The following is an 11,191-nucleotide window of genomic DNA, read 5'->3' as shown; positions in this document are numbered from 1 at the left end:
AAAAAAATTCATTGATTTGGTTGCTGATCTCGACGTATTTAATTCCTACCCTTGGGGCATTCTGAGCTACAAGGAGACGATCAACTCATTCCACAATGCATTCCAGCAACGAGGACGAGGACGTGCAGTAAAGAATATATCACAGTATTATGACCTAAAAGGTTTTCCATTGGTGTTTCAGGTATGGTAATATATTTAATACATGTAGCGTTTACTTAAAATTTATATTCAATGACCTATAATTTGTATTTTGTAGGTGTGGGGGTTTGAAGCAATCCCTGATTTTGGTAACCAATTTGCCGACCGGTTGGAAACCCGTTGTCCGAGGATCCTTGGATGGCATACTCCAAGGCAACCGAACCATTTTGCTGTCCATAATTGGTTCTCCTCCAATAGCAATGTAAGGCAAATTTTGTTTAGACTACATGGTACGACTACATTCAAGTTACATTACCATAGTTAGTTTCCAAATTTACTTTTTTTTCCTTTCTTCATTGCATGTAGTATGTTGTGCACTGGAGGTTAGATGTTACCAATGAGGAGAAGACTATGGATTACTGGCGAACAATAGCAGTTGACATACATGAAGTTCGCTACACGTCACCTCCAATTGTAGCACCAATAGTTGGCGCTAAAGATGTTGGCGCTAAAGATGTTAGCGCTAAAGATGCGTCCAAAGCTGAGGAGCATTCTAGTGGCCCTCCAAATTCTAATTTCAGGGTATGCAATTGTTACGTGCACGCAAATTTGTATTTCATATGTTGTACTAATATATGTTGACTTATGTTTTGGATATTGATATTGATTAGCTTGCTTGCTTGGAGGCAAAATTTGATGAATTAAATAAAGAGATGGCAGCGTTAAGGAAGATGCTTAGTTCTGTTATTGACCAACAAAAGCATCAGGTATCATTTAGACAACTTAGTATACTTTACTTTAGTGCTTCAGCATTATTAAATTACATATTGTAATTCAGCAATTATTTGTTGTTAGAGTTTGGGAACTGCAAAAATAATCATTGTGTTTTGCAGGCTGAGCATCATATGCATAGCCATTCACCGTCATCTTCGGTTAGACCATCATCCCCTGTGGCACCGTCTGTTGCAGAGCAAGCTGAAGAATTTTATGCACCCATAGACGGTTCCAATGGTAGGAAGGAGGATGATGATTGTACTACACCGTTTAAGCCTATCGTACCTGGAGGACCCTATGTGGAGGATTCCTGGGCTTTGGTGCCATATCGGCCTTTGCATTTCGGGTGGGATATTGGTGCTTCAGCTGACAGTCCACATCATGACCAATCAGCTGAGATTGAGGTGGAAGATCGGACGCATAACGTTGGTGATACAAGCCGATTCGGTCGAGTTTACCACCAGTCACATCACGTCATCTCTCCTTACACTGACCCGTGTAAAAAGAAGGTTAAATTTAATCTTACTCGACCTATTGATGCATCAAAGGAGAGGGCGTTCGATGAGTGGTATAGGGTGGTACCGAAGGAAGCAACCGTGTGTACATCTTATATGACGGTGGGAAAGGAATTTTTTGCTGAGCTACTGACCAATGAAGGATGGTTGAATTCCGATGTAAGTTATATGCTTTATGTTCATGTAAAATCATTGTGGTCCTACGTTTGGAATGATGTTTTATTTATCACCTCGCACTTGTTACTTATTTCCTTTAATGTGGTTTTGCAGCATATTGACACTATTTTGTATTTCATACGAAAAAGGCGGTTTGATAATGAGAAGATGTTCACCAACACCTGTGCCATATTAGACGTGTTATTTTGGGTAAGATGATGGGATGTTACTGCGTTGCTTAATGTTATGTTGATGATATTTTATATTGTATATATTTCATTATTTGGCAGTCATCCATCAAAGGGCGTTATCCCATATGGAGGGCATCTCGTAGCACATATTCATGTGATGCGACCCTTTGTAACTATGTGCGTGGGAGGTCACCCAAACCTAGCGTGTCGTGGCGGATATGTGATTATGTAAGTCCATACATATATTGAAAAAAATTCTCACTAAGTTTCCCATTTTGTGGATAATGAGGTTATGTTCTAATTTGCAGGTGTACATCCCTATCAACAATGGAGGCGCGCATTGGTTGGCATCATGTGTGGACTTGAAGGCCCAGCATATTGATTTATACGATCCAAATATGGGAAATAAATATGTCCAGAATAGAGAGTTGAAGAATGCGGAATGCCTTACGTATATGCTGCCTTACCTATTGAGGGATGGGGGATATTACGAGAAGAATCTGGACGTGCCTCCCACTTTAGATCCAATCACGATGACCATGATCAAAGATGCACCCCGCCAAGATAATGGGTATGAATGTGTTGTCATTTCAAACAACTTGTATTGCTGCTGTTTTTTATTGTGGTTACGTGTGAAAATATACGTGGTTGGTTTTCATTAATGCTATTCTGTAGGGGTGATTGTGGCGTCTACGCTCTGAAATTTATTGAATACATGAGTAGTGAGGAGAACCCATCATTTGGTCTGCAAGACATTATGTTTTTTAGAAAAAAATATGCTGTTGATTTGTACTTTAATAAACTTTCAACGTAGATCGTATGTTTAATGTTATGACGGTCTATACTAATGTTATACTAATGTTATCTTAATATGCTGAACCTATCTTTACTAATGACAACCGTTGAAAAAAAAAAGAAAAAAGAAAAAAGATAAAAAAAAACCCTCGGTTGTGGTAAAAATTAAAGCAAAGATGATTATCGAATGGTGCATCGATAATTCCCGATTCACCATCGGTAATTACAGAAACGCTTTTCGTAACCAACAAATAAACCCTGAAAAAATTACCGACGGTTTTGTCGGTAATTTCTGAAGGTGTACAGTCCATCACGTTTTACCAATTTGTTGGGCCCCACAAGTCCCATAATGTGTGTTGAATGCAAAAACATGGCAAATAGGGATTCTAAAATTATAATAAGTGGAGAAAATCCCAAAATTTAATAAATGTGTATCAAATTTTGCCAAACAATGGGATGTCTATTCACCCTCGGTAATTCCAGAGGAAAACGTCGGTAACCATCAAATTCCCTCAGAAAATTACCGATGTTTTCGTCGGTAATTCTCGAGGGTGTACAGTCCATCACATTTTACATGTTTTTTGGGCCCCACAAGTCCCATAACAGGTGTTAATGCAAAAACATGCAAAACAGGGATTCTAAAATTGTACTAAGGAGAGAAAATCCCAAAATTTCATAAAAGTATATCAAATTTTGCAAAACAATTGATGACTGTTCACCCTCGGTAATTCCCGAGGAAAATTGTCGGTAACCACCAAATTCCCTTTGGAAAAATTACCGACAGTTTCATCGGTAATTCCCGAGGGTGTACAGTTCATCACATTTTACATGTTTTTTGGGCCCCATAAGTCCCATAACGGGTGTTAATGCAAAAACATGCAAAACAGGGATTCTAAAATTGTACTAAGGAGAGAAAATCCCAAAATTTAATAAAAGTGTATCAAATTTTGCAAAAAAATAGGATAACTGTTCACCCTCGGTAATTCCCGAGGAAATCGTCGGTAAACTCATAAATGCCCTCTAGAAAAATTACCGACAGTTTTGTCGGTAATTCCCGAGGGTGTACAGTTCATCATATTTTACCAATTTTTTGGGCCCCACAAGGCCCCTAAGGTGTGTTGAATGCAAAAACATGCAAAATAGGGATTCTAAAATTGTACTAAGGAGAGAAAACTAACAAAAGTTCATAAAAGTGTCTCAAATTTTGCAAAAAAATGGATAACTGTTCACCCTCTGTAATTCCCGAGGAAATCGTCGGTAAACTACAAATGCCCTCTGGAAAAATTACCTACAGTTTCGTCGGTAATTCCCGAGGGTGTACAGTTCATCATATTTTACCAATTTTTTGGACCCCACAAGGCCCCTAAGGTGTGTTGAATGCAAAAACATGCAAAATAGGGATTCTATAATTGTACTAAGGAGAGGAAATCCCAAAATTTAATAAAAGTGTATCAAATTTTGCAAAAAAAAGTATAACTGTTCACCCTCGGTAATTCCCGAGGAAATCGTCGGTAACCACCAAATTCCCTCTGGAAAAATTACTGACAGTTGCATCGGTAATTCCCGAGGGTGTACAGTTCATCATATTTTACCAATTTTTTGGGCTCCACAAGGCCCCTAAGGTGTGTTGAATGCAAAAACATGCAAAATAGGGATTCTAACATTGTACTAAGGAGAGAAAACTCCCAAAAGTTCATAAAAGTGTATCAAATTTTGCTAAAAAATAGGATAACTGTTCACCCTCGGTACTTCCCGAGGAAATCGTCGGTAACCTACAAATACCCTCTGGAAAAATTACTGAATGTTTCGTCGGTAATTACCGAGGGTGTACAGTACATCAAATTTTCCAGAGGGTATTACCGACGAAATGTCATGGACTGTACGCACTCGAGAATTACCGATGAAACTGTCGGTAAATGTTCCAGAGGGCATTTGTGGTTTACCGACGATTTCCTCGGGAATGACCGAGGGTGAATAGTCATCCTATTGTTTGCAAAATTTGATACACATTTATTCAATTTTGTAATTTTCTCTCCTTAGTACAATTATAGAATCCCTATTTTGCATGTTTTTGCATTCAACACACCTTAGGGGCCTTGTGGGGCCCAACAAATTGGTAAAATATGATGGACTGTACACCCTCGGGAATTACCGACGAAACTATCGGTACTTTTTCCAGAGGCCATTTGTAGTTTACCGACGATTTCCTCGGTAATTATCGAGGGTGAACAGTTATACTATTTTTTTGCAAAATTTGATACACTTTTATTAAATTTTGGGATTTCCTATCCTTAGTACAATTTTAGAATCCTAACAAGTCTCATTTGGACATACTACCATGGAGCCATTCATGTAAAAGTGATTGATACCATCCATTTAAATTATCATCCTTCTTATTTATTGCTTCTCCACATATCAAATAATATGGAGAATTTAATAATGAAATTGGATCCTTACACATCATATTGACACGAGAATCAAGTACAAAAACTAAAAACAAAATCTGAATTAGCAAGAGGAAATTGTACAAGTGTTTTATGAATAAAAACAAGAGAATATTACACCTCCTAGAGAATGTTACAGCTCCTAGATAATATTACAGCTCCTACAAAAGCCTCTGTTGGTATCAATCCCAACTTGACCCAATGTTCCCCATCAGAAATGGAAAGGCTTGAAATTGTCACAGCAATTAAACATCAGCCATGGTAGTCAAGGATCACCTCCTGACAACACGATTAACTGTTGGTTGAATAAATATATGAACCCTGCAGATAGCAAGTAGCTGTCAATAAGCAAAAAATACTATCTAGTTTGCATGAAAAGAATCATGAGAAGGAAACTCCATATGAATGATAAACTTTCGGGTGTACCATTTTCCAGGGAATCATGAAAAGGAAACTCCATATGAATGATAAACTTTCTATGTACTTTCATGATTTTCTGCAATGTAAGGCAAATTCTCCTTCCCTGTATCAGACTTCTTATCTGCACAAAAATATATGAACAACATAAAATAAAAGTGAAAAATATAATGAGCACTGGGAAATAAAAACCACCATAGCTGAATATATTACCCTCGGTAGAAATGGAGGTTTCTGTTAACGTATATAATGTGCAACCATGGAGTTTAAACAGTAAATTTCCCTTATGATTCTCATGTTGATAATGAAGTAAATGCAATAACTGACAGTTTGCATTAAACATTAAGGAAAGCAAGAATTATAGTAATAAAATAACTATAACTACAATTATATTAAAACACAAATAAGCGTGTAAATAAGCAGCATTCAATAATGGAAAACACACAATTACCATCTTTAGAATAACCTCCACAGCACCTTTGCCATCACCAAGAGCTCCATCTATTTCATCAATCACCTAGAGAAAAAGTAGTTAACTTGTTTCTTCTGCATACATTCTAGAATAAGAAGGGTAACCATAAAAAATAATGCCAACCAAGCACTTTGGCCTCGACTCAACAGTGACAGAGTTCATCTGCACTACATCAAGAAACTAAACTGTTGTATAAAGTAACCTATAACACAAAACAATACATTGTAAAAGCTAGGGAAAAAAAAAAGAAAAAAAAAACACAAAGTAACTTTATACAAAATTTCCAATCTTGAAAGAATATAATATTCAGCAGATAAAAATTAATGCAGATCCATGTGAAAAAAAAACAAAAATGAAAAAAAAAAGAAGAAGCATATATATACAAATACATACATCAGGGACCAAACCCATGGATTTCATTTGGGGGGGGTGGGGGGGGGGGGGTGGTGGAGGCGGTGTGGAAATTGGAAGCTGGATGAAGAAGCATTCACTTGAAAAGACAAGTTGAGCATCATTTTCACATTCACAGGTAGGTTACTAATTTTACATTTTACCCATGTGTGATATTCAAAATCACAATTTCACAGCCACAATTTTATGCTTTGAAAATAAATTAGAGACGCATAGTACTTAGAAATTGAAGGATATAACAGCAGAAAGTTTAACATGACAAGAGTATTACAAAACATTTCTACCAATTGTATATGTTCATTGGCACTGTTGACTCCATCTATGCTTCAAAATTTTTAAACAACCATGGCAGCTTTCAGAATGCAAAAATCATATGCACTATAAAATGGAAAATGGATTGGAGACACAATAGAAAAGAAGATATGGTACTTGTAGGGCCAAACCATAACCGCCATTCACATCTTGCTCGAAATAAAGTAACTGGAAAATAAAGCAATTAGATTATAAATTTAATGTCACATCAGCAACACAAAAGAAAATGCAGATGCACAGAGAGAGAGAGAGAGAGAGAGAGAGCGAGAGAGAGAGAGAGAGAGAGAGAGTTCGTAGTCATCAAACATGGTATATAAAAAATTTAAATGCAAAAATATGAAATATACATACCTTAAATTTGCTTTGTGCATTTGAAGTAACTCTTACTACAATACCACACTCGGCTTGTTGCTCACTGATCGTAACACCAAAGAAATGAGCATTTTGCTTATCCACCTGCAACAAAACAAAATCAAGCAAACGGAAAATTCCAGAAAGAATGAAAGTCCATGATAACAAACATGAAAGAACCTTTCCACTAACTGATGACAGAATGGAATGTATCCCTAGTTGGTTGTACTCCATCCAGCATCATATCATCATACATATCTCTCAGCAAGAAATGCCTACCACCACCGTTATTAAAAAAAAAAAAAAAAACAGAACACAACTTTCACAATTTCTCCCAAAAAAAAGAAAATCCCAAAACCAGTAAAAGAAAATCAAAATTAGAGACACTGCTTGCGTAGTTCCTCCGTCCCAATAATAATCTAAAATATATTATTTATTTAAAAAAAAACTATTTCATTATTAGCGAAACAAGTAAGAAAATGTCTGGGGAAAAGCTTAAGACTTTGAAAATGGAGAGGAGAAGATTACCAGTGATTGATCGAATGAGCCTCATGCTTTCCTACTTCACTGTTGCCTACCTGTTGCTTCTGCTTCTGCTCCTAGGGCTCTCTAAAACCCTGCAGTTTTCTCTCTGAGTCGCCTCTTCACCATCTCCTTCATAATGCACAGTCTCCACACTTACAATCCGGCCGATGTGAAAGGAAACAGAGGGCTCCTAATGGTCTGGTTATGGATAAAGACATGGAGGAGAAAAGTCGAAGAAAGGAAAGAAAACAACATATATAAAAAAAAAGAAGGGTATTTTGGGATTATAAAAGATTGAAGGGGTAGAACAAAAAAGATATGAAGTGAAGGGGCAAAATTCAAACCTCGGTCCTATGAGGGTATTGGGCCAAATTCCCCAAAATTAAGGAGTATTTGGTCCAATATCCACCAAAATTAGAGGTTAAGGATATTTATTCCTTCTTTCTTCTGTTTTTTTATCTATCCTCTATTTCCTATTTCACCCTTAATAAACTAAAAAATTCCTTTATTTTCCTTTCCTCCTTCCCAAAAGCCATGCCTGCACCTCTGTTTTTCCTTCTTCTTCTAGAAAATCCACACACTATTGAAAAGAAAAAATCCCTGCTCCACCTCTGCTTTCCTTTCCTCCGTGAAAAAGCATCCCACAACTCTCCATGAAAAAGCATTGAAACAGCATTGCAAATCCTATCAAAATTCCACAGAATTGAATTTTTATAGGAAAAATAAAAATATAGCTATAGAAATCTAACAAACAAACAAGAAAAAAAAACTAAAAAAAAAAAAAAGGAAAAAAAGAAAGAAAGGAAAAAAAATAGTCTTCTAAGCCCACTTGGGGCCTGACGCTGCCATCGGCGAAAGGTCGTCGGACGTGGTGGTGCTGGCGGCAAGATAGCTAAAAGGGTTGTCGGACATGGTGGTCATGGTGGCAGGAGAGCTAAATAGTGATTTTGGTAGACTTTTTTTTCCAATAATTTAGAAATCTGCCTCTGATAGGAGGGTAAAAATTTGGGAAATCTTTGTGCTCCGTTCAAGTTAGGGGAAAAATAGCAAACCCTTTCATTAATTTTTTTTTCCTTTTCTTTTGATATTTCATAAGTGTAATCTGGGAATGTTAGAAAATGAAAGAGCAAAATAAAAAAATTTAAAACGGAAAGGGTGAATATACTTGGAGCCCTTCAAAAAGGGGTATTGGGCCAAATTCCTCAAAAATTAATTACAATGTAATAGAAGCTGATCCAGTCCTCATAAACTTTACAAGCTATGTTTTCTCTATTAATTCTGCAACTTAAAGCCATATCTAGCTTCCTGCTATTGAATTCAAGGATAGATCATTAGTGGGGAGACCCAAAAAACCATCCTCTCCAGCTCCTCATCACCTTGATTAATTAAGAGCTTTCAAGCACTGTTTTTCCTTTTTTGTCTTTATGGTAATTTTCCATTTGAGAAAGGAAAAAAAAATACAAAATGATCATTTGAAATGGAAAGTAATGATTGGCTAGTCAGAGGAGAGATTAATGCATTTTTCCCTATTATAAAATTTTACAAGATAATAGAGTAGTTAATAATTTATTTATATATCTTATTTCTAAATAATATTATGCTGAATTGCAATTTGAGATTCCAGCTGGTACTACCATCTTATGACCCTAAGTTTGTTTGATGTCACAGTGGGATATTGATTGTGATTAATTTTCAGTACAGTTTGAGAAGACTTAATATTGTACTTCTAATCAAGCTAGCATCATTCTTGCAAATAGTATGTCATACTAATAAATTACAAAATTATGATGAGATATACACACACTAGGCTACAATAGATACAATATACAGCTTAATGCTAATTATTAACATTAAACACAATATCCTAAAACCCTTACCAATAGAACTTTTTTTGAAAGAAGAATACATATATATATATATATATATATATATATATATAAACACACACATTCACTCCTAACTAGTTCCTACAAAACATCCTCTGTCTCAACTTGTTTCATCTTTCAAAGCCATAACTTAGGCTAACATTTTGCAGGGATCTTTTGCAATTTCCACATACATTTTTATGTTCTCCTCCAAAAGTCCATTCTTGCAAGGAAAATTGGGAAAGCAGTTCTTTATCCCAAAGCAGAACAGATCCCATAGCCATCCCAAGTACCATTCCACATCCATACCCCATCAATACAAACTTCCAGTCAAATATATGTGAATTCTCAGGATGATTACCTTCTTGTTGAAAGTTTGTTGGTGAAGCTTATGGTGCCTCGTTATTGCTGCATGTTTTAGACAATGGCACTCCACATAATCCCAAGTTTCCAAGATAAGATTTATTCTCAAATGTGTCAAACTGTTTTCCATGCGGTATACGTCCAAACAGTCTATTTTCTGAAAGATTTAACATGGAAAGAGATGTCATATTTGTCAGTTGTTGAGGAATCTCACCGACAAGCTCATTTGATGAGAGATCGAACCATTCAAGATTGCTCAAATTTGCTAAGGATGATGGAATGGAACAATTAAATCTATTGTGCGAAAAATTGAGCCCTTTAAGTGACTTGAGCTTCCCAATCAGCTGCGGAATCTCTCCTTCAGAAACATTATTTGAGAAATCAATGGTTGTGAAAATGGTTTGAATTATTTCCATATCAATTAAAAGGCCTTTTAGTGTCACAACTACAGAATCTTGATAATAGTTTTCTCCCATGTACTTCAACTTGTCTGCATATGTAATATTTGTCATGGCCATCAAATTCTCAAAATATTTCTCTGGCAAAATGCCACAGAACTCATTGTTAGAGATGTCCATGATTCGCAAACTTTGGAAAGGAAATGTGGTTTTGGGACTTCCTATGCTACCATGAAATCTATTAGATCTCAATATAAGAACCTGTAGCACTGGAAGAGATTCCAACCAATAGGGAAATGTGCCGTTTATCCTGTTATTTCCAACATCCAAAACTTCAAGCCATAAACAATTGAGCAAAGATGGAGACAAAAACCCTTCAAGTTGATTCCCATTAAGGTTCAGATTCCTTAAGGAGTTTCCTTTGGAAAATGTCATAGGGATCACGCCATGCAACTTATTCAGCCCCATATTCAACACCAACAAATTGTAACTGAAATTCCTGATGCAGGGAGGAATTTCCCCTGTCATACTATTATTAGAAACATCGAGGACATTAATGAAGATAGAATTGCAAATCAAAGCAGGATTCTCTCCAGTCAATTTATTATTTGACACTGAAAAGACAAGTACTGAAGGTGGAGGAATTGGAAGATGTCCTTTAAGCAAGTTGGAGCGAAGGTAAAGATATTGCAGTGACTTCCATGGAAGATGTTCTATGTTTGTCAGAAAATTGTGAGAAAGGTTTAGATAATTCATTGAGTATTTTCCCACATCCCACATCCAATTCAGAACACTACCTTCAATTTGGTTGTGAGAGAGGTCTAGATAGTCTAACCTTTCTGAGGTTCTCAAGAAGTTTGGGAATTCTGATATGTTGCATGAAGACAAGAACAACCAAGTGAGGTTGGGCAAAGTATTGTTAAGAAAGATCTTGGAATTCAGTGATAGGTTATTAAATGAAAGATCAAGAAATAAAAGGTACTTCAACTTTGAAAACTCATATAACCCAACAACATCAGTCAAGTTATTGGAAGAAAGGTTCGTCCAAAACAGATTTTCTTGTC

General features: G+C 36.3%; 1 protein-coding gene across 1 annotated transcript; it reads right to left on the bottom strand.

Annotated features, from left to right (window-relative positions):
* Positions 1 to 9,755: 9,755 nt before the first annotated feature.
* On the bottom strand, positions 9,756 to 10,883 carry LOC132803195 (receptor-like protein 33). The gene has a single exon (XM_060815473.1). It carries the CDS (start codon positions 10,881 to 10,883, stop codon positions 9,756 to 9,758), a length of 1,128 nt encoding a protein of 375 aa, XP_060671456.1.
* Positions 10,884 to 11,191: the final 308 nt, after the last annotated feature.

This window comes from Ziziphus jujuba, chromosome 3 (genome assembly GCF_031755915.1).
Source record: "Ziziphus jujuba cultivar Dongzao chromosome 3, ASM3175591v1".
NCBI lineage: Eukaryota > Viridiplantae > Streptophyta > Magnoliopsida > Rosales > Rhamnaceae > Ziziphus > Ziziphus jujuba.
Note: the sequence above shows the minus strand (reverse complement) of the source record. Positions and strands in the feature narration are given on the sequence as shown.